Source organism: Berkeleyomyces rouxiae, assembly GCF_048999995.1.
Source record: "Berkeleyomyces rouxiae strain 22BRR77 chromosome Unknown BrBRR77_ptg000005l, whole genome shotgun sequence".
Taxonomy (NCBI): domain Eukaryota; kingdom Fungi; phylum Ascomycota; class Sordariomycetes; order Microascales; family Ceratocystidaceae; genus Berkeleyomyces; species Berkeleyomyces rouxiae.
In genome coordinates, this window is record NW_027396495.1 from 10,356 (window position 1) to 33,118 (window position 22,763).

Sequence of the window (22,763 nt, forward strand, 5' to 3'; positions counted from 1 at the left end):
CTGTTCTTTTTCCTCTCTATACACATAAAGCGAAACCACAATGGAACCAATGGGTCTTGCTACCAGGGTTTCGCGGTGCTATCGCTGGGCCGATCAAGAGTCATCTATCGTCATGTATTGATTATGCCATTGTTAAATCAGGGGCAAAGTTAGCGACGTGTTGCTAGGACCATCATAAGAGGGGCTCATAAAACGATATAAAACTAGTACCACCCTGCACAGAGATATCCGAGTGATATGAAGATTACTATGGAGAGAGGCATCGTGCCATCCGTACGCACAACCTCCAATGTATGTCTGCGGGACACATTCTGCTCACGAAGGCTGAAGCGAGCCCTCTCCCTATCTTTTCAGGACGAACCTAGGTTGAAGCAACTATCAAAAAGCTAATAACCAACTCTTTATTATCAACCCAAAGAGTCTCAGCAAAGGCCATTCATGACAATCTTTATGTGCTCAGCCATTTCCTGCACCTTGTGATCTGTTGCAATCTCTAAAGCTCCGAAAATTCCGATATCAAGGTGATTCTCACGGATTGCTGCTTCAATATCGATCGAATGCTAGTTTTGTGACATATTGTGTGAGTAATACTTGAACGAGGGCATATGGGAGGGGGAGCCTCGTCACGTCTGACTTACCTGGAATGCAGAAACGATGGGACTTGGCCAGAATGCGTCTTGCACCGGCTGCCAGATGTTTCTTGATAATAAGATTCTACTATTATCGTCACTATTTGCAGATAGAGGGCAAGGAGTGGCGACAATCGGGGCCTGAGTGTCTGGTAGAGATGACGGCATTGACAAAAAGTTGAAGAATCGAGAAATGGAAACACCTGCCCAGTTGTGAATCTCATGCAGGCCTGTCTGTGATAGAACAGGATCCGTGAGTAAGTGGAGCTCAATCTGAATCTTCTTTGCTGTACACACCACAGACTCATTCGAAGCTATGGAAACATGCAAAGGAACCAAACTTAGCATCGGGAATGTTCTATGCAGCATAGGGAACGCCCCTGAGTTTCCCATGTAAACGCCGAAGAGTGCATCTTGCTGCCCCTGCGCAGCCGCCACTTCTTGTGCAAAGTTGGCAAAGACAAAGGCCTGGATGCTGATGCCTTCCCGTGCACAAACCCTTTTTGTTGCTGTCAAGTCCTGGACTAAAGCTGGGTAGAAGGATTCGACGCGTTGTTCGGGATTCAAGGGACTGATACCAGGCGAAGAAGTGATGTTACAAAGTTTCATGGTCCAGAAATTCTTTCGCTGCTCAATCGAGAGAAGAGGCTGGAAAAGAAGACTTTTCCACGGCGTCATATCCACACGGATTACTTCACAAACCCCGTTTCGAGCTTTTTGAATGTTCTCCATGAAAACTTCGATGATAGCAGGCAGGCTGTTCGCATCGTAAAGTGCATGGTGGATGGACAATGCGAAGGTCAAAGTCAAGTCTGAAGAGATACATATAGAAGCCCGAACCAATGGCTTATGTTTGTCAAAAGAGGGAGCTGCTCCAGGTAGGGTATGAAGTCGAAATGTATCATCAAGGGCAGCAGACGACGGAGTTAAAATAACTTGCATAAACGGCACTTGTTTACTTGAGTTTGGTATCAAGACAGTTCGCAGTATCGGTAGCGAGCATACAGTTGTCTCCCAAGCAACCTTGACAGCGGGAAGATCGGCCGTAGTGGCTCCAGACAGTTTGTAAGTGAAAGATGATAAGAAGGTAGAGCCTCGGCTCTGGTGGCAAGCCGTCAACATATAAGGCTGCATAGGGAGGCAGGGAAGAACGGCTGCAACATCCGATGTAGGAACACGGAGTTGTGACGCTACCGAGACTAGATCTGGATTCCATACCGAAAGGGTAATGGGGCGACTCGTCTGGGGCGGAGGTTCTATAGTCTTGATACCAGGGACTAGTTGTGCAGTCTCGGCCATGGCCTCAATATTATGGGCCACTAAAAGATGGCGAGAAGTGAGATTCAAACCACGCTCTTTGAGAATTGCGGCAACTTTGATAGCAGTGATAGAATCCAGGCCAAGGGTATAAATAGTGCTAGTTTTGGTTACATCCTGAAGCGAAAGACCTGCAACTTGTGCCAGTACGCTGCGAATGGTAGCTTCGGCAGAAGTCCACACTTCATCTTTGTACGGGGAGTCTAGAGTCAAAGAAGCCTCGAGGGTTGGTGTTGAGAATGTCTCTTCTATGAAAGGAGGGGAGCTGGTTTGCGTAGGAGAAATGAGAGCACTCAGCTGCACGACATCATCTTCAGGCTGAGAAACAAATAATGCCAGGGTTTTGTCAAGCGTGGATAAGAGGTCATCGATGTTGGAGCCAGAATGTGTAGTAGCGCGCCACATCACCCTATCACTAGCAAGCTCAAGCTCAATTGACAGTGGGTATTCGGTTTGTGCTTCTCCTGATGATTCGTGAAACAAGCGCGGAAGATCGCTTTGTGTGTCAAGTGTTTTTTGGAGCAAAAATAGAGTGTTAAATAGAGGAATAGACTTGTCGACCCTCAAAGCGCCCACAATAGCCTTTCGGAGAGGGTAGGCTTGAAACTCTCGCATTTCATGGAGACTTGCATCTAGATACTTGCAAAACTCCAAACATGAGCCGTGAAGAATTGCACGTATAGCTACAGTGTTCATGGTTGGAAACATGATGTTTTGTGCGCCTGGAAGATCGCGGCCAGCAAGAACAACGCCAAAAACGACATCTAGAGATGATGTTATGCAAGAAAGTACAGTGGACCACACCGCCAGACCCAGAGACTGCACCGAGATAGAATGTGCCTTGGTAAAATCTCTGATCAGGGTCCCGGATACTAGCGAATCGAGCTCTAGATGATGAACGCGTGAGGCTTCAGATACACCAACAGAAGGGGCAACTAAAGTAGACGGAGCACCTGAAAGGTAGCGATCCCAAAAGTCACTTGCCTTGCGAGATTGGGAGTTGAAAAGTGTTTGTAAAAAGGCTTCTGGACCATTTCGCGCAGAAAGATTGTTGTGGTAGGCAGAAATAAGATCCTCGTGGATTAGAGACAGAGACCAGCCATCATACAGCGCATGTGCGATAGATAACAGAACATAGTGCTTCTGTTTGATGGTGAGAAAGCGCACCTGGAACAAAGGCGACGAGCCCTCGCAAACGATAGCTGAAGCGCGTGCCTGTGAGGTAATCTTCGTAACGTTATCTAATAGGTTGAGCTCTAGATGCTCGATTACGAGTGGCCCAGTTTTAACCACTTGCGCAAAGGATACATCGATAGAGGCGTCTGAGATTGGAACAAAACATGTTCGTAGAATCGGGCGTTCTCTGACTAACGTTTGGAAAGCAGTCTCCAGCCTAAGTATGTCAACACCCGCTGCCACCTCTCTAAGATCGTGATTGAAGTAGTACTCAAAGTCGGATTGTAGCATCTTTGCAACCATTGTTTCCTGTAGCGGCGTTGCAGGAAGAACAGCTTCCAAATGGTCAACAAGCCCGTTACTACGCACACAGTCAGAGAGGCGCTGAACCAGCGACTTCCAGTCAGAACTCTCCTTAGTTATGGCCTTAGGAGAGTTCGCCTGTGAAGATAGAAAGAACGCCATGTCTTGAATTGTCGCATGCTTCATGATATCAAAGGGTGCCAGTATTATGTTTGCAGTTGTGCGTAGGTGAGAAGAGAAGCGGACAACATCAATGCTGTCTAGGCCCAAGTTTGAGATAGAAGAGCTAGCGTCAATGTGAGAGATGTCGATTTTAGAGAATGTCGATAGTTGTTCTATGAGGATATTAGTGTATGATAGACTCTGTGAGACCGGGGCCTGAAGGGAAAAACGAGTCGACGAAGAAGAAATGGTAGTAGTAGGAGGTGTTTCGCTACATGACAAACTAAACAGACTATGGGTCTTGAGATCGTACAGCCTTGCTGCGAGATTGTCCAACACGTTTTGAAGATCCGTCTGGAATAGTACTTCTGGCCTTGCTATAACCAATATGCGCATATAATTTCCAGGAAGTTTAGTGGCTTCGAACGCAATGGCATAGTCGGTGTTTGCTTTGGGGTCATAATCTTCAATTTCTTCCCAAGGTGTATTTTCGTTTTGATTGGACTCCGTCCTGTAGGAAAACAGTGAGTCAAAGAGAGGTTCGCCATTGCTGCACCATTTTTGAATATCCCGCAACGGGGTGTGTTGCACCTTGTGCAGCCCGTTAAGAAACTCCTGGCACTGACGCAGCACGTCTTGCCATGTTTTTGTCCCGCCAAGTGAAGCATGGAATGGTACTGTGTTGAACAGCGGTCCGATAATGAAATCGGTATTGTCTAGGTCTAGAGTACGGCCGGCTGTAACTATCCCAGTCGTGACATTGTCAGAAAGCTGCGATGACAGAAATGACAAACAAAGAGACAAGGCAACGGCAGACCATGGTGCACTGAGGCCAGACTGAATTAGAGAAATAGGGGTGCAATCAAGTATGATTTGGGCCTTGACTGCCGGTGAGGAGGGAATAAACGACGAGAGAGCGGACAACAGCGATGGTCTCCAGTCGGAGAGATGTTCAGTCCAAAATTTTCGAGTGTCGGTGGCCTCCCACAAAGGACCATAGCATAAAGCCTCCTTGAAAGAAGGAGCTGATACAGGAACCTTTTCCCCATGTTGTGAGTTCAGGTGAGTTGCGATCTGTGCAAGCATTAGATCCAAGCTATGGCCATCGTAGACACCATGGAAGATTTGAACTAGAAGTATCTTCTTTGAAGGCATTGATAGAAGCGTGAGCTTCAAGGGCTCTGATATAATTGGCATGTTCGCTTTGATCCATTTTGTCTGAAATTCAGCGCTAAGGTCTGAGAGGGAGGTTTCAAGAGGTACAGAAATCTCATTCCAGCAACGGCTTTGAGTGCGAAGAGCAGCCTGCACATATCCCGTTGATGTAGGGACAAAAACCGTACGAAGAATAGGATTGTTCTGTATCAAGTAGTCCCACCCCCCTCTCAGCTTCATAACATCCAGCTCGCTGGAGAGTTTTAACATGAAGGAGTTAAAGTATGTGCCGTCTCCTCTCACCATGGCGCGGGAGATCATGCCGTCCTGGAGTGGTGTGCATGGGGCAACGTACTCAAGGGTTTCAGTCGGGATATGCAAGGAAGACAAAACCGAAGAACGGAATAAATGGTCACACGCAGCTAGTTTCTGTCGTGCTGCTTGAACTTTTACTGGACTAGTGCTAGTAGCACGCAGAATAGCGTTTGATAATTCCACAGCGGTTGGATTTTCCAGCACCAGAGCCGCAGAAACCCCAGTGAGTCCGTGCTTGGAAAGGAGACGCACAAACCGCGCAACTGAGATAGAGTCAACGCCGCAGTCAAAGACGCTGGTGGCACGATTGATATGCTCTAGGTCCGAAATATCTGCAAGAGCGCGCAAGATCGTAGCTTCGGTCTGGCTAGAATTTGCGGAGGAGACCTTTGTAGGTGAGAGTAGATCGGTGGTTTTAGACATATCCACAAGGTCTTTGGGAGATAGCTTCGAAAAGATTGCCCGTAGCTGTTTAACCTCGGCCTTATTGTTGGGCGACAGCGGTATAAATGACAGGCCTAGAATGTATGTTGGAACCATGTAGATTGGTAGCTTCGCCTTGCAGGTGGCTTTTGCCAACTCACAAAAGGGTGTTTTGATAATACAAGGCTCTCGCTCTACAGTGGTATCTCTAGCCGAGCTCATAGCCTCCTCGGAAATAAAAGCAACCAACAGGTCTTTGTCAGTCACTCTGTGTTTGGCTACTAGGCAAACGGCATGCTTGATTTGATCTACGCCCGTGCAGATGGCATGGCTGATCTCTCCTAGTTCGAGCCTTTGGCCGCGCAGTTTAACCTGGTCGTCCGCTCTTCCAAGGAAATCAAAAGACCCGTCATGGAGAACTCGGACAAGATCACCGGTCCGGTATACACGCTCTTCAAAGGATTTTAATGTAGGGAAGCGCTCTTGGGTCAAGTCCGGCCGTCCTAAATAGCCTTTTCCCACAAGAGGACCAGAAACACACAGCTCGCCGACAGCGCCCCGAAGAACGGGAATATCTGTTCCAGGATGGAGAACAAAGGAACCAACGTTAGGGAACTGTGGTCCTATATTGGCCGGGCGTCCATTTTCAGGGACTCGCTGACGCATGGTCACTCCAATTGTGGCTTCTGTGGGACCGTAAGCGTTGTAGATTACGTTGAGGGGGCCCCATGAATCTAGAATTTCCCTCCGTAACTGTTCACCCCCGGTGATGAAAACACCGTTACACAAAGTAGGGACCTTTTCAGGTTTGACTATGGCTGCCAGGCTTGGCGTTAAATCAACGTGCGAAATGCGCAGAGTTGCCAGGGCGTGTTCAATGTCTGCCAAAATGAGGTCGCGGGGCGCTGCAATCAATGTCATACCCACAGACCAGGTCCAGTATTGCTCAAGTACAGAGACATCGAAGTGGAAGGACGCAAACTGTAGGCAGCGACTAGAAGGAGTGATGGTGCCTTTGAAGAGATGTTGGAAAGCTTTCATACCCTGCACGGCGTTGTGATGGGTCAGTTCACAACCCTTTGGTGTTCCAGTTGTGCCAGAGGTGTATAAACAGTATGAGCGGGTATCGGGACGTGCGGGCCTAGAGAAACGCGGCTTGGGGACGGGTAGGCTCATCAGATGATTGACGTCTAAGATTAAAACGTCAATATCTGTTTCAAGAGCCGGAACAGAGGACCCTGCAAGAACAAGTAGCGCCTGTGAGTCGGTCAAAATGAATTTCTTGCGATCTGAAGGGGCCGTTGGGTCTAGTGCTAGAAAAGAGCATCCGGCTTTTAGAATACCGAGAATGGCAAAGTAGGCCTCAGGGCATTTATCAAAATGCACTGCTACCACACTGTCAGTACAAGTATGCGGCTGCAGAAGCTCAGCGACTACATTCCCAAGATTGTCCAGTTGTTGATACGTCCACAAACGGGATTTGATAATGTCACCCTCGAGATCATCAACAAACTCTAGGGCTGTGGCATCAGGCTGTTTCTTGGCCATACCCTCTACCATCTCGTGCAAAAGTCGATGACGCGTGGGAATTTCAGGAACTTTGGCAGGCAAAATTGACATGACATCCCTGTTTTCTCTCCAAAGGTCATCCCGAGTTCCGTCTGGGTTTCGGATCAAGTCCGAAAAGATAGCGTCAACTTGGTCTAACAACAACTTGGCCTGTTCTTTAGGAACGACGTTATCCCAGAAAGTCAGTGTAGCCACAAGCCCATCAGTATTATTGTGCCCAACTTCCAGGGAAAGCGGATAATGAACTGTCCCCTCATCTTGCACTGTTTTCCAGGGAAAGTTGTCACTACCTTCGTCTCGCTGGACAACTAACAACGTGTCAAAAAGACTCATGCTTGGTCGTCCAACCCAACGCTGAACATCCGTTAAGCGCGAGTACTCAAGTCGCTGTAGCTTCATGACTGACTCCGCAGCAGAGCAGAGCAAATCGCGGTTGTTAGTGACGTTGCACAAAACAGCGGGTAGTGTAGTTACACAAGGAAAGGGCGCGTTCTCCAGCTCTGGATCGCTGCGGCCCGACAAAACCACACCAAAAGTTACGTTGTCCTCGCCTAGATACCCCGCCAAAATACGTGTCCATGTAGCTTGAATGAATGCTTGAGTTGATGCGTTAACATGACCCATGGCTTCCTTGATTTCAGATGGTAATGGAGAAAGTCGGCGTGAAAGCGAGAGTGACTGGTTGGAAGACATCGAGAGCGGCGTCATGACTGGAAAGCCATTGACTACCATCGTTTTGCCAGTTTCCTTCCACTTCTTCTCAGCAGATATGCAAGAAGATGCGTGTAGCGACTCAAGCCTCTCTGCGGCGTCACTTATTCGACTTGTGGGCACGTAGTCACCACGTAAAAGGGTTGAAAACGATGAAAGCATTATTTTCAAGGAAGCTGCATCATACAACGCGTGATGAATAGCAAGAGCCAGGTTCAGCGAACCGTTTTCATTTTGAAATAGAGCTGCCGTCCAGGGAGGAAAGGAGAGATCACTCAGAGCGACTCTTGCTGACTTTGCCTTCCAAGTTTTTATATCTAAGTCGGTTTCTAGCTCATGGAGCGGGACCAAAATAGAGGGATAAATCAACATCTGATTTACTGAACGGCTGGTCGTATCAAGATTGGCTGGAGCAAATCCAGCTCTCAACATGGGCTGACTAGTAACGAGACCCTGGAGGGAGTTTCTGACTTGGTCACGGGTTACCCCCTCATCCATTTGCAGCACCAAATGGTTGAAATAAGCTCTACCGTTGGTGTTGACAAACTCGGCAATCATAGCATCTTGAACTGGCGTACAAGGTAGCTTTATTTCTTCGCATAACGGGCTTGCACTATGTGTAGTAGTTGGTGCCATGTCAGGACTTGAATGTGGAGTCAGGGCGGTTTCTGAAGAAGACGATGCGTCATACTTGTGGGCTGAGGAGTCAATCGTTGCAGAAATATACTGGGCAAGGCCAGCACAGGTTAGACATTCTAAAACATCAACACCAGACACCGAAAACCCTCGAAGACGTAGGGATGAAGCAATCTGCACGGCATTGATACTGTCCAGGCCAAGCTGATAGATCGTAGAAAAGCGCTTGATTTTGTACTCTGGCACTTGAGATAAAACAGCGAAAGCAGATCGAACTGTCATCTCTAGATCTGACCATGGTTGCGAATCTTCGGAAGCAAGTGCACTAGACTGCCGACAACAATTTGTAGCAGGTGCTTGTTTTCTACTTGTTTGTAGAGATTGTGGCAAAGACTGCCAATTGGGAATGCCACTAGACGGTAGCATCACGATGCGTTCAATCATGTAGTCCAGTAGTTTAAGAAGCTCAGTGGCAAAGGTTGTCTCAACAAGCAATCTAAAATCAATAGTTAGCAATTGAGTGACATTATGGAGAGACAGAAAAGTCCTGTTGAACCTACGTGTCGTGATGCAGCAAGATCTTGACGGAGTTACTATCTGTAAATAACTGGGCCTCGCAGACTATAGGGATATCCATCTCACTATCATCGGTAACGAAGTCCCACAACATGTTGTTTTTATGCGCCGTACGATGCGACTGTAGCAGCAGCATCGTATCAAATACTGAGCCCGGACCAGAACCGCATGATATATGGCGTTGTATATCACGAAGAGGGGTGAATGTGTAAGCCATGATGTTGGTGTTTAAGTTGTGAAAGTACTTGACAAGCTGAAGCGCGTGCAGAAAGTTCCCCTTGGTAAAGTTCACACGGAGTGGCAGAGTATTGAAACAAGGCGCAACGAGATGATCGACATCAGGCAAGTCAACATTTCTACCAGCAAAGATATTTCCAAAACAAAAATCGGGGATTTCTAAGGTGAGGCTTGCGGACACAGCCCAGGCTGTCTGGAAAATAGGGAGTAAAGAGACGCCGATGTCTCGGGCGCGACCTTCAAGTTTTGAAAGTGGAATCGAGAGAGTATGGTGCAAGATTGATGATGTCGCTCTGGGTGCTGCAACAGGTTCCTTCGATAGGCATACCGGGGTGAAGCCCTCAAAGTGAGCCTTCCAAAAAGACTCAGTGGACTCCGGAAGACATAAGGCTTTTTCTAAGAATGTGCCATAATTAACGTCGGTACCTAGCTTGATGCCACGAGCCAGAGCATCAATTTCCGCAAATAGAACCTCAATTGCAGTGCCATCATAAAGTGAGTGATGCATTGTGAAGCAGAGTAAGTCCTGTCCATGTTCCCGGACTACGCCAAACCCTAGAGGAGGTCTGAAACTCCCAGTAGCCGCGCCAAGCATTTGTTTCAGTGAAGAAAAGCAGGCACCAACTGAAGGACTTGAATCCAGCCACAACAGGTCAGATTGTGGTGACAAGCAAACTTGAACAAAGGGCATCTCCGGCGTAGGGCCTGGCATGAAGCACGTGCGAAGAATTCCACGGGACAAGTGAACCTCTGACCACAAAGTACGCGCCTTTTCTGGGGGGACCTTCAAAGCAAGCGTAGTTTGACAAAAGTATGTATCTTCATGGGCTGATGCTAGCATTGCGGTCTGAAGTGGTAGACAAGGGAGAATAGTCTCAACTCTGAGACCTCTGGCAGCGAACTCGGATGCCATCTGTGTAACAAAGGCGTCGGCAAGACATGGAGGAGAAGCATTGGGGAAAGAAGGCGGAGGAGAGATTTGTCTGCACTCAAGAGCAATTTGCTTGCTCAGCTGAGCTACAGTAGGATACCTGAAAAGAGAAGCCACAGTCACCTTTTTGCCTAGTTGAAGAGAAAGTCGTTTGGCAGCCCGAATAGCCGTAAACGAGTCCAGTCCAATAGATGCCAGCGGCGACCAAAGCCCGACACGTCGGACATCAACTTCCAGAACATTTGCAATAGCCTCAGCCAGTGCCATTTCGTTCGCTGACCACGGAACGGTTTCTAGTTTGCTTTCGCTGCTCATGGGTGAGCTGAGCCGGTCAACCTGATCAGAAGACATGCAAAAGAATGTTTTCAGCAGAGACTCGCGGTCTACCTTTCCACTTGGCGTTAGTGGAATATCTGGAACTGGCATAAGAAAAACCGGTACCATGTAGCTCGGCAGCTCAGTTTTGAGGCGTGAGAAAACAGAGGCCCTTTGCGCAATGTGATCATCTGACATTTCTTCCCCGTAGTTAGAGACATAGAAACTGCCGAGGCAGCCATCTTTGACAAGAATTGTAACACTGGAACTTCCCAGATAAGAACCAGTGATGATCCCGTTTATCTCACCAACATCGACCCGTTGACCGTGCACCTTGAGCTGACCGTCAATACGGCCAAGGATCATCAAAGAGCCGTCTGGCAACATGCGGCCAAGATCGCCAGAGCGGTACAGGCGGCCAAAAGTAGGATGTGCCTGGTATTTCGCAGCTGTCAATTCTGGAGCGTTGAGGTAGCCGGCTGTGATTTGGTCCCCCCCAAATACCAGCTCACCAACGGCGCCAATGGGAAGCGGGACAAGTGATGTGGGTGGCATAACAAAGGCTGAAGTGTTGGCAAAGGAGAACCCCAGGTGGCTTATATGCTCTCCAGAGGTCATATTCTTCACAGTACAGATATTGGTGGTCTCTGACGGTCCATAACCTTGGAAAAGGGCGCCATCAGTTACCCATTCTTGGTACAAGCTTTCTGTCATGGGCTCGCCAGCAGTTACAAGAAACTTAACTCCCGGAACAGCATCTCTCTGGATCAGTGATGCTACAGTAGGCGTCAAGCTAAGGTGTGTCACTTTCAGTGTTCGTATGGCACCCTCCAGGTCTTCGAAAAGTGTCGCGTTGGTACCAGTACAAAGTGGCAATCCGCAGATCCAGGCCCAGAAAATCTCAAAGACCGATACATCAAAGGCTTGGCTGCATGCCTGTAATAGACGCGACCCGTTGGTCACAGGGTAAATCTTCTTGAGGGTATCCACATTGCTAAGAAGGTTTAAATGGGTGGCTACCACGCCTTTAGGTGCCCCTGTTGTACCTGACGTGTAGATTATGTACGCGGGTCTGTCTGGATCCAGCTGGGGCCACACGCTATCCTGAGGGAAATTCGACAAATCGCTTATTTCAAGGTTGATAGCTTGGCAGCCAATGGAATGACCGATCTGTTGAAGTGTCATGCTATCGACAAGACAGAGCCCTACCTTTGCGTGCTCGAGAATCGTCGTAATGCGGGCTAGCGGCGTCGAAGGTAGGATGGGAAGATAGGCATGACCAGACTTGACAACACCCAGAATAGTCTTATACAACAAAGGGCTCTTTTCCATGATTATAGCCACTACACCAGCAGAATTGGATGCTGGTAGGACGCACTGTATCAGACGGGAAATCTGGTTGGCTGAGGTGTTGAGGTCTTTGTACGACAGTGTTTTAACATCAGGTGTGTTTCCAGCCTGCAGGGGCTTCGCAAGAAATATTACAGCCTCATTATTCGGAGCTCGGGCTACCGCCTGTTCAAAGGCAACAGCAACATTGGGGATGGCAGAGAGTGACTTGTAAGCGGTATTGTACGCTGACAAAAGATTCGAGTCTAGTCGGAGCGGAACATCGGACATGCTCAATGCTAGTTCCTTGGAGAGCAAAGACACAACTGCCTCGATCTGCTTGGCCAGCATTACGGCAAACTCTCGGGGTAACACAGCTTCTTTGCATGTGATGAAGCAGACAAACGAGTCATCAATAGGCTGGATCTCGACAAGAATATCGCTTTCTAGAAAGTCGGCATGGCTAGTCTCCTCCATGAGAAACTCAGCCTCTGTCAACACCTCCTGGTAGGCAAATAAAACGTTCCATAGAGGGACTCCAGCTTCTGCCTTCGCGATCCGTCTAACTTCACGTAAAGACATGCTCAGATGATCGAGCACAGCTCGCTCAGTTGAATGAACAAGGTGCAAGGCATCAGCCGATGTGTCTATGGTGGATAGGTCTAGGTGTAACGGCAGAGAAGTGAGACAAGGGCCAATCACAGACTCAATTCTATCTATAGGTAACGTTCGCCCGGAAAAAACGTTTCCGAGGGAGACAGAGGTAGTTGCGGTCATTTGGGAAACCAACCAGGCGAGGGCCGTTTGGAAGAAGGTCTGCGGTGCACAGTTGGCCGCTCTAGCAGCCAATATCAACTCGCTCTTTGACAAACTATTGAAGTTTGTGACGTTGCAGATAGTACCCGAGTGAGCAGGACGCGCCCATTGTGACAGATGAGGAAGTGCAGCAGGCTCCCATCCGTTTAACTGATTGGCCCAGAATATCGATGCAGCAGTCGTTTCTTCGGGCCTTTCCCGGGCATAAAATTCCGTCACAATCGAGAATGGTGGCCGGTGTGGAACGGACTCGGAACGCAGAAGAGCCGACCAGTCAGCTCGCAGCATATCTAGCGACCAGCCATCGTACAGTGCATGGTGAATGTACATTGTGACAGTTAGTCGGCCGTCATGACCGGGTATACCGATATGCAGCTTGAGAGGTCGAGCAGGACTAATACTTGTGTCAAGTTGACATCCGTCACTCCCCGTCTGGTCAGAAATCATGGCTACATCTTCCAGAGCTTTCTGATGGTAAATAATTTGTGCAAAGTCTCCATTTGATAGTTCAACAAAGCCTGACCGCAGACTAGCATTCAGCTGCATCAGGGAGTAAAACGACGCCTGGATCTGCTCCGCCAAAATTCCAGGTGCAAAAACCAGAGAAACTCGATTACAGTAGGCTCTACTGTCCTTGGCTGTCTCTGCCAACATTGCGTTTTGGATTGAGGCACAAGCCAGGGCTGCCTCAATGTGGTTTCGCTCAAGGCCTGCGTCAGGTGAATTTGCAATAACATTGTCCACATCCAAAGAAATGTCAGCCACTACATCTGTACTACTCTTTTGATGAGGTATTGGGCGAGCCGAAAGGCTCAAGACAACCAGGATACTTTCGGCTCGTAGGATATCCATGGCATGAATTTCAAGTTCATTCTGACGTAACCTAGCTGCAAGACGCAATGCAACCAAAGAATCAATGCCTGCAGATGCAAGAGTCATGTTGGTTTGGACCCGGCCACCAACTAGGTCTTCAATATGACTCATGATGTATCTTTGGAGCTCATCAAGAGTCGGCTCTTCTGTGCCAGACATGTCTCTAGCCATGCCAGCAATGTAGTCGGCCTTGAGATGCTTGCGGTCGACCTTTCCAGAAGCCAAACGTGGAAAGCTAGACATGGTAACAATATCTCCGGGAAGCATATACGCTGGAAGCCATCTCTTGCACTCAGCTGCGACATCGGCCGAGACCTTGTCTTTTCCCACCTTGTCTGCGCCAGAGTTATCCGTCATCGCGCAGAACAAGACGAGTGTTTGATTGATCACAGCAGCTACAGCTCCATGACACCCTTCGAAGCGCAAGGCTGCATGCTCTATTTCGCCAAGCTCCATTCGCTGACCTCTCAACTTGACTTGACCCTCGCATATCCGCCCTACACACTCTAATGTTCCATTAGAGCACATGCGGGCACGGTCACCACTCCGATATAGCAGTCCAAGTGGAGTTTCGATGAATGCAGCTCCTGTTTGTTCTGCTCTGTTGATGTAGCCATCAGCCAATTGATAACCACCAATGGCTAGCTCGCCAATGTCGCCAACTTCAAGCACACGGAACGGGCCTTCCTCGGCGATGACAAAACACGAAACTGAATCCAGGGGGAAGCCGATGCTGTTCGGCGAAGCACTCGCGGGTAAAGCTGGAGCCAGCGTGCTGTAGAGTTGAGAAATGTCAGTTACAAGAGCTCAGGGTCAACAAAAGATGGAGATTCAAGACTTACCAATGAATGGCAGCTTCAGTTGGCCCATACATGGCCCAGAGAATGCTCTTCTGAGATTCAGATCCACCAAACTCCGAAATAACCCGTTCAGTGAGCATCTCTCCAATTGTCAGAAGGAGCTTCAGTCCTGGTGCATTCTCCCGCCTAACTAAGAGACTGCCGGCTACTGAAGGGGTCAACTCACAGGCGTCAATGTCCAGCCTGCAAATAACACCCGGCAAATCGTCCAACATGGCTGGCCGGTAGGCATTGACCAAAGTTCCTCGGCGGAATAACGGGAAGAATATTTCAAAAACCGACACGTCAAACGTCGGCGCAGCGAACTGCAGAAAGCGGGAAAACGGCGGAATATGCCGGTTGTGCGCCAGCAAAGATTGTGTAGCAGCGCGATGTGATACACCAACACCTTTTGGAACGCCGGTTGATCCAGATGTATACATGACGTATGATAGAGAATCTGTGTGTGTAACAACATCGCTACGGTCCAGCTGACTAGAAGAAGCCTCGGCGACCCTTTCGCGTAGTTCACTGAGCTCAACAGTCAAGTTTAAGACCTCTGAGGTCCAACGCGGGGATTCTCCTGCTGGTACAATCATGACAGATGCATCCACATCCTCGAGAATAAAGTCAAGTCGGTCGGGAGGTGTATCCATATTCAGTGGGCAAAAAGCCCCGCCAGCACGTAAAACAGCCAGCTGGGCAATATACAGCTCTGGGCACTGCGGCAGAAGGATAGGGATCACGGGCTGCCGGCTATCGGGGCCGACCGCATGCTCCGCAAGGTGCTCCAAGATTTGGTCGCGCAACAGCGCCGATAGGTGATCTAGCTCTGCATACGAAATAAAGATTTTGCGATTATCCTTCAGCAGCGCTTCAATAGCGGTCTTGTCATCATGGGCCCCATTCCCAAGCACCAGATGATGCAACAGCTCGGGGCCTGTAACTCTCACGGGCGCTTGATTTAAAGCCGCCATTAGTTACTAGAAATTTTCAAGCAGAGCCTATGCCTTCTTTTCTAGGAGGCAGCTGGAAACGAGCTTCGCAAGATGCAAAAAAGTAAATAATAGAAAAAGTTGACGATGCGATGCGATGGGTTTAAAGTCTCAAGCTATGCAACACTCGAGTCAACGGGAAAAAAGAAGTAGAAACACCGGTAAGCGGCAAGGGAAACTGGGAGAAATAATTAGTGCACACGGCACGCTTAAAAGATGAAAACAAAAGAAGATGAAATAAGGCAAAGCCTCGTTGGACTCGGGCAAGTGAGCTTGAGCAGCACGGGGTCACATGCAAGAGGAACAATAGGGCAGGCTCTAGGTGCTTTTTTCTTATTTTTCTTCACCTAGAGAGCTAGCTATGTAACCATAAGACCAATCATTAACTACTTTTTCCCTTCCTTTTTCTCTCTGTCCCACATCTGTCTCCCATGTTTTCTACATTGAGCTGGATCTTCCCAAAGTCGCTCCCGTCAATATGCTTGACATCATGGCCTGGCCGATCCCATGCCAAGATTTCGGTCAATCACGACTGCTGCTTTAGCGAGCTGTTGGTCATGATGCTCTTCTTCCTTGGCTATGCCTCTACCGTGAAATCGTATCCGCCACTTGCTACTTATTATTAGGTCAATTAACTAGTTAACTAATACATATCTTCACGTCCCACTTATACGGTGTCGACTTTATGCAACTATAAGGTCTATGCCCCCAAGTACCCGAGTACAAGTACGTACATACATAAATATCTGTCTACCCACCCAAAACTTCACTTGTCATAATGTACCCTACTGCAGGTACCTCCCAGGTGTGCAGCTTAGGTCTCGAGCCATGCTCTGAACTGTCGTGTCTGGTCAGGCCCATATGGCCTCATGGCATTACCACTGAGATACACACTTGGAAGCTGACAGATAACATTTCTTTTGCCTATTCCAGAGCACATTTGGCCTCTCAGCCAATCGCACGACATCCAAAGCGCTGACAATGTCTTGCAAAGCAAAGCCTTTGATTGCTCGATGTGCCAGCTACTGCTTGCGCACAGGACAGCCGGATAATCATCTGCCGTACTTTGCAAGCCGAGATGAGCTGTCATCACGCTCTACAATGACTACGTGTATGTATGTATGCATGTACATAGTTAGTTACATAGATACTTAGTTATACATACAACATCAACCGTGTTCGTAGGTCATGGCGTAGATGTCAAAATGTATATTCTTACACGCACTAGGACTTCTGTCCAACTTTGAGATAGTGCCCCCCACGTGCATAGGGCCGCGCATCTTTGTCTCATGCCGGGCCCGGCGGATGCCCCATTCCATGTCCGCTCCATCTTGTACTCGTAGAACCACGATCCAGCCTGTAAAAAGCCGCCAATTACTCATAGTTACATATACTATGGAATCCCCACTCCATGGCCTATTGCGCGAGATACTTGGCCGCCCTTTCGGTTACGCCGTTGAGGTATTGGAGGTGCAAGCCAAATACAAGGTGTGGGATAACATGAGCCCTGTCGCCGGCCCGGGCCGCTACAAGAACGGTGAGCAGTCTATAGGCTATACGAAAGGTTCCTGTTGGTGAATAGCGTACTAACCTGATGTCTAATCACACGATGTGGTGGCCCTTTTGGGCGCTGCCACCGTTAGCTTCTTGGCCGCAAGCCCAACCATCTTTTTTTCTTTCTTTCCATAATTGATGCACGGCTCATGACATAAGATTGTTCCAGTCAAGTCCTATTACCCGTATGTCTGATATCGTGAATTTAGGGTTAGATGTCGCCCTTCATCATTTACTCTCAACTCCAGGAGTTTTATCTAGAGGGCCACATGACAGTCAGTGCACTCCTGCATCACGTAACGGATAACACCGAAAAATTCAAATGGTATTTTAGTACATAAACCTATTTTTCTTTTCAAGTCTTCCGTGTGGTATATGCACATACAGCATGTCCGTGTGATTGATTACTTGTACAATTACATGCATGGGTATGCCTTGATGCACATGGGAAAGTATAGATTGATAACGAGAAGAGGGTCCGTTAAAATAGGGTTACTGACAGGGTTATTATCAACGAACATTGTCATCTCCAGCTTGATCTGTTTCCAGCCTTCCTAAAGGTTCGCCGGGATAGTCGGCGATAGCCGTACAAGACCGAGCGTCGTATGATACTGATTGGATCTGATAAAAATTTGCCATGGCTGCTCGGCGTAGACGTCGTGCGTGGACTCGCAACTCCTGTTTCCACGAATACCGAGCAACTCTACTTGTGCAAGTTCAAAGTTGTTACTAACCTGGTCTAGGTTCAGGGCTTGGATGTCCCTTTCCCAAAAAAAATTGCTTGGCTTTCAAAGGATCCTGTTGATGACAGCACGGAACCATTTGACACGGCTACCTCTAGTAGATCCATCAGATTAGATAATTGTCTCATCGCTAGTGTGACACGGATGCGCCTCTCGTTCTTTCTTCTACTTGCCCTTGTTCATGGGGCTACTGTGGTCACGACTCGGTTGTTTATCGGTTAATTGCTCTCTCGGCTCGACATTGTGTGCCATTGTTTGGTGTGAGACTTCCAAGGCCAATTGGGGATATAAAAACGACATGGATCATTTTTGATGATAGAGCGAGAAGTATCGTGGACAATTTTGACCACAGTTACATGGCCAGAGCCGATTGATGAATTCTAAATTACTTTCTCGGAATTACTTGCTCCTTCTTTGTTGTTCTGGGATAGTTGCTTTAGGCCCGACATCGGCAGCAGCATCAAGAAAATACTTCGTGTTTATCAGATCCCTCGCAAGTAGTCATACCCATGTTGTACCTCGGCCGCTAGCACTAAATAGGAACAAAGCTGCGAAGAGTTTTTCTTTTTTTCTCTTCCCTGCCTAGAAAGCCAGATGAGGAGTATATGTTTATTTGTCGTGATTTTTTTTGCACAATTCAGTCGTTAGTTATACGAGTGCATAGTTATGTATGTAGCTATTACACATGAAGTTCTATTCAGACATAGTACACTTGTAATTTGTGTTTAGTAGCTTGGATATGTGTTGATTTACACCTGGTCAAGACTAGAAAGAAGAATTTCCACATGATAGAATACAAACTTGGATAACTACAAGAAGTTAGTTGCTAACTAGTCAGCTAGATGTGTTTGTCAGTTTCTAAACTGCCATTGGCCCCTTTCTTTGCCAACATTCTGATCACCCAGGCACAGACAATGTTACAATGTTTCAAGAAAGTTTGAGGCCGGAAAAATGCCCAAGGGAGCCTAACGTGAATTCCTAAACGTCCGCCCGTCTTGTCAGAACTCACTAGCGTGTAACTCAAAATGAGGGCAGTATATACATGTACGACACGTCCATGTTTGTCTTATCAATCAGTAAGTTGCATGTATCTGTACATGCGTCTCCCGCGACCAATCAATACGCTGTCGGCTGCAGTATGTATGTATGTACATACTTGAGGACTTGTACAAGTAATAGTCGCCATTCTCGGAGATAGATTTCAAGCCTCGGGTCAACTAGTCATGCTTTAAGCTGACTTTTTGAACTTAGAGACCCTAGCACTAGAGCAGATCTATCCGGTTGAAAAGTGAGGTGAGGCTTTGAGAAGCCAACTGTATTGAAGTCTTCTACAGCACCGTTTACTTTCGAATATACTTATAGAAGTAAACATCCCCGAAAAAAAATGTTGTAAAAGTATCTTCAAAGCCCTGTGTATATGAATTAGCATAGTACTTGGGTGGTCTACGGCAGTATTCCAACCAGCTCCCCCTTCTTTTGGAGCCAAGACCTTGGTAACCCTAGGTGGCACCGGCAAAAGTCGCATTCTATCTGATTAAGCTTCCATCATCCCGGCTAGGCCAAGCTTGTCAAAGACATGCCCTTCTTGTACAAGTACTTCTCAAGTACTACAGGTACTAACTACATGCCCGTAGTTCCAGCCCTTCTTCCTCTTCCGAAATAGCACGTCACTCTATAGTGTAACTACATAGACGGAGCTAAACCTCTCTCTAGATAGATAGTTCCCGGTCTTGTGGAATTGTATTCCTGTTCTTTTTATTTTCTAAATTTATAAACATGCACACAGAGCGCATAGCAAGCCTATACATTTAGTTGTGTGACAATACCAACCAAAACCTACAATTTAGTTTCCATATTCTGTTGAAAAGCTTCATCAGAAAAGACGGTACGGTACGTCTGAAACGTAGCACCAAAAAGTCCGGGCTTGGTCGTTTGGCAAGTGCGGCCTTACTGCGTTTGTAATGCTAAACTAAACCTCGAGTCCCAGCCCCGAGTCTTCGAGTCCTCCTTCCCTTCTCAGCATTTGCCGCACTTTGTCCCTTTTTGATTACCGGGTTCTTTGATTCCTGCTTGAAAAAAAATATTCAGTTGAACCATGCCATAGCTCCTTGTGTATGGCCCTACTTTCGAGAGGGGAGTAAAGCTGTTGAGGCTGGCGGCAGCCCAATCCTTCATGGCTTATAGTATCGCAAAGCTTCTGCTCCAGTATTTATCCCACGCATAAATAACATGCAACGCCTGCCTTTCTAGCTTGCTCCATGGTTCGATATAAAGTCATCATGATGTCATAAGGTGTTTATTCTTTTCCCAAGTGTGTAGTTGGTGGTAGGCTAGGGCAGCAGATATGGTGTGGTTTATACTATGGGGATTTCTTTTTTTTTTTTTTTTTTTTGGGGGGGGGGGGGGGGGGGGGGGTTTATCTCGGCAGCCTGCGAATGTTGAAGCTAGTCCTCATACTTACATAAAATTGCCTTGGTTAAAATCTCAAAGTGAAAGGAAAAATCCTTTTCACGCTCGGTATCATTGAGCTCCGGTAGCAAAGCCGCTGTCATGGCTGTTAGCATAGCACCAATCCTCCTCGCAACAGCTTATATTCCCTTTGCTCGGTCAACTTTGCAATACCTTTCCTATTTGTTAGAAAGGACGTAGACATATCGCAATGACAAGTGACGCTAGGAGAAGCAGGGAGTATATTAGTGGGGCATCAAGATGGGGGGGGAGGGTTGTTCCTCTGCCCATCTGTGTTATTTTACTGAGCTTCAAAGCACGGCTGATCTTGTTTGATGGTCTCTAAATCTTCTAAAACCTACTGCTTAACCACTCCCGCATTTCCGGCTGGCCTCTTTTTACCTTCAAGTTCCACTTTTGCTCTGGTGAAATGTCCGTATGTGAAGCGTGCCGCTCTTGCTAGAGACGCTGTTTCGACATTTTTGGGCCGCTTTTTGCAAATTGATCTAGCCAAAGAGTACGTGGTTATGTGTGTATGTATGTTGTACATAGCTTCAGTCGCCAGTGGACCGAGATTATTTTTCTCTTTCCTTCCTTTGTCTAGTTAGTTATTACTTGCTGTCTTTTAAATGACCTTCCTTTTATTCTCACCGACCGGCCTTCTTCCTCCTTTGCACTCTCTACAGTCCCGGTCACTTGCGCGCGTTATTTAAGCCCACATGGTCCCTACTTTTGTTGTTGCTATTTTCTGCCCTTCTTCTCTTTCTACCTCCACACTGCCTATCCTTTCCCTCCGTGCTTCCTGTTTTTGTTCTATATAAACATATTCTCTGACACTCCAACCATACTGGCATAATCCTATTAGCCGGCTTCTATCTTTCTTTCTTTTTTTCGTCTCGTCTATTGTCATTTTCACCAGCTCAGTCATCCTCTGTTCTCCGCTTTTTCTTTCAAAATGTCCCCTCATCTTGACGATGGCCACCTTGAGCTTGATGGTACTTCGGACGACATCAGCTCCCCTATCACTTATACCCCACCTGATAGCCTGAATGGCATCCCTTGTCAAAGCTATCCTGGGCGCATGCACTCTCACCTTTCTGCTTCGGTAAAAGGGGTCTTACCCTCTACCAACTATGATGACATCCACGACCTTGTCTGCCTTGGCTTTGGACCTGCCAGTCTGTCAGTAGCAGTCGCTACTCATGATGCTGTTGTTAATGGTCGTTCCCTTCGGCTCAATGGTAGTCCGCCCAAAGTTGCTTTTCTGGAAAAACAACCAGAGTTTGCTTGGCATCCAGGCATGCTGCTCCCCGGCGCCAAGATGCAAATCTCTTTCATCAAGGACCTTGCCTCTATGCGTGATCCTCGCTCGCGTTTTACCTTTCTGAACTATCTACACAGTGTTGGTAGACTAGTCGATTTTATCAACCTGAGCACTTTCTTGCCTGCTCGTGCAGAGTTTGAAGACTACTTGATATGGTGCGCCTCACACTTTGATCACCTGGTTCAGTACTCTCAAGAAGCCTTTTCAGTGACACCGGATATTGTCACCGAAGGGAGTATCCATACATTTACTGTCAAGTCCCGCAATGTGCACACCGGTCGCGTCACCACAATCCGCACCAAGAATGTGTTGATCGGCGTGGGTGGTCAACCCAAGCTCCCCGCCGTCCTTGATGTACAGGACTCGCGTATTCTACACTCATCTCAGTACATGTCTCGCATCCATCAACTGCTTAAAGACCGGGATGCCCCCTATAAGGTGGCAGTAGTTGGTGGTGGACAAAGCGCAGCTGAGATTTTCGCCAATGTGCAGAGCTTGTATCCTAATTCACGAACTTCTTTGGTCATGCGGGCCGAATTCCTTCGTCCTAGCGATGATTCTCCATTCATTAACTCGGTGTTCAATCCTGAATTCACCGAGGATGTTTGGAACCGATCTCCGGAATATCGCAAGTTCCTATTGACTGAAGCGCGTGCCACAAACTATGGTGTTGTCCGCTTAGAGCTTATTGAGGCTCTGTTTGAGCGCATGTATGAGCAGAAGCGCGAGCTGGGCCCTGACGAGACGCGCTGGCCTCACCGTATCTTTGGTGGACGCCACATGACCTCTCTAGAACAGTCACCCAAGGGACTGAAACTGAAGATGGAGCGTTTCATGGTTCCCAGCGAATATACTCCTATTGCCAAAAATAGCTCAGATGATACTTTCGCTGAGATGCTAGACTTGGATCTGATTATTGCTGCCACAGGATATCAACGTAGATCTCACGTGGATATTCTCAAGGATATGTGGAAACTGCTTCCCAAGAAGGCCGGTCCCCCCAATGAGCCTTACGATGGCTGGACAGTCGAACATGATGGTTCGTCGTTTTCTATGTCCGTGGATCGGGAGTACAGAGTGAAGTTCCTGCCTGGCACAGTGCAAAATGGGTCTGGCGTATATCTTCAAGGATGCTGTGAAGGAACTCATGGTGTAAGTTTTCCTCATCTTGGACGATATTTCAAACACGGATCTCGAGCACTAACATTATTTTCTGAACAGATTAGCGATACCTTGCTCTCTGTTTTGTCTGTTCGTTCGGGGGAGATTGTGGATGCTGTTTTCAAAAACGTGTAACTAGTGTAAGGTGATCGATGGAAGTAATTTCCAAGTGTAAAATTGCGGTTGTGATCTAATCTTTATGAACAAGAGGCTAATATGTTGTGTT

General features: G+C 47.6%; 2 protein-coding genes across 2 annotated transcripts; one reads left to right on the plus strand and one right to left on the minus strand.

Annotated features, from left to right (window-relative positions):
* Positions 1-422: 422 nt before the first annotated feature.
* On the minus strand, positions 423-15,289 carry BROUX77_005126 (uncharacterized protein; the record flags this gene model as incomplete). The annotated part of the gene is made up of 4 exons (XM_073749965.1): positions 423-560; positions 639-8,892; positions 8,957-14,248; positions 14,316-15,289. 4 exons carry the CDS (start codon positions 15,287-15,289, stop codon positions 423-425), a joined length of 14,658 nt encoding a protein of 4,885 aa, XP_073604012.1.
* A 5,718-nt stretch (positions 15,290-21,007) lies between these two features.
* BROUX77_005127 (uncharacterized protein) lies at positions 21,008-22,672 on the plus strand (the record flags this gene model as incomplete). Its single annotated transcript, XM_073749966.1, has 2 exons — positions 21,008-22,528; positions 22,598-22,672. 2 exons carry the CDS (start codon positions 21,008-21,010, stop codon positions 22,670-22,672), a joined length of 1,596 nt encoding a protein of 531 aa, XP_073604013.1.
* Positions 22,673-22,763: the final 91 nt, after the last annotated feature.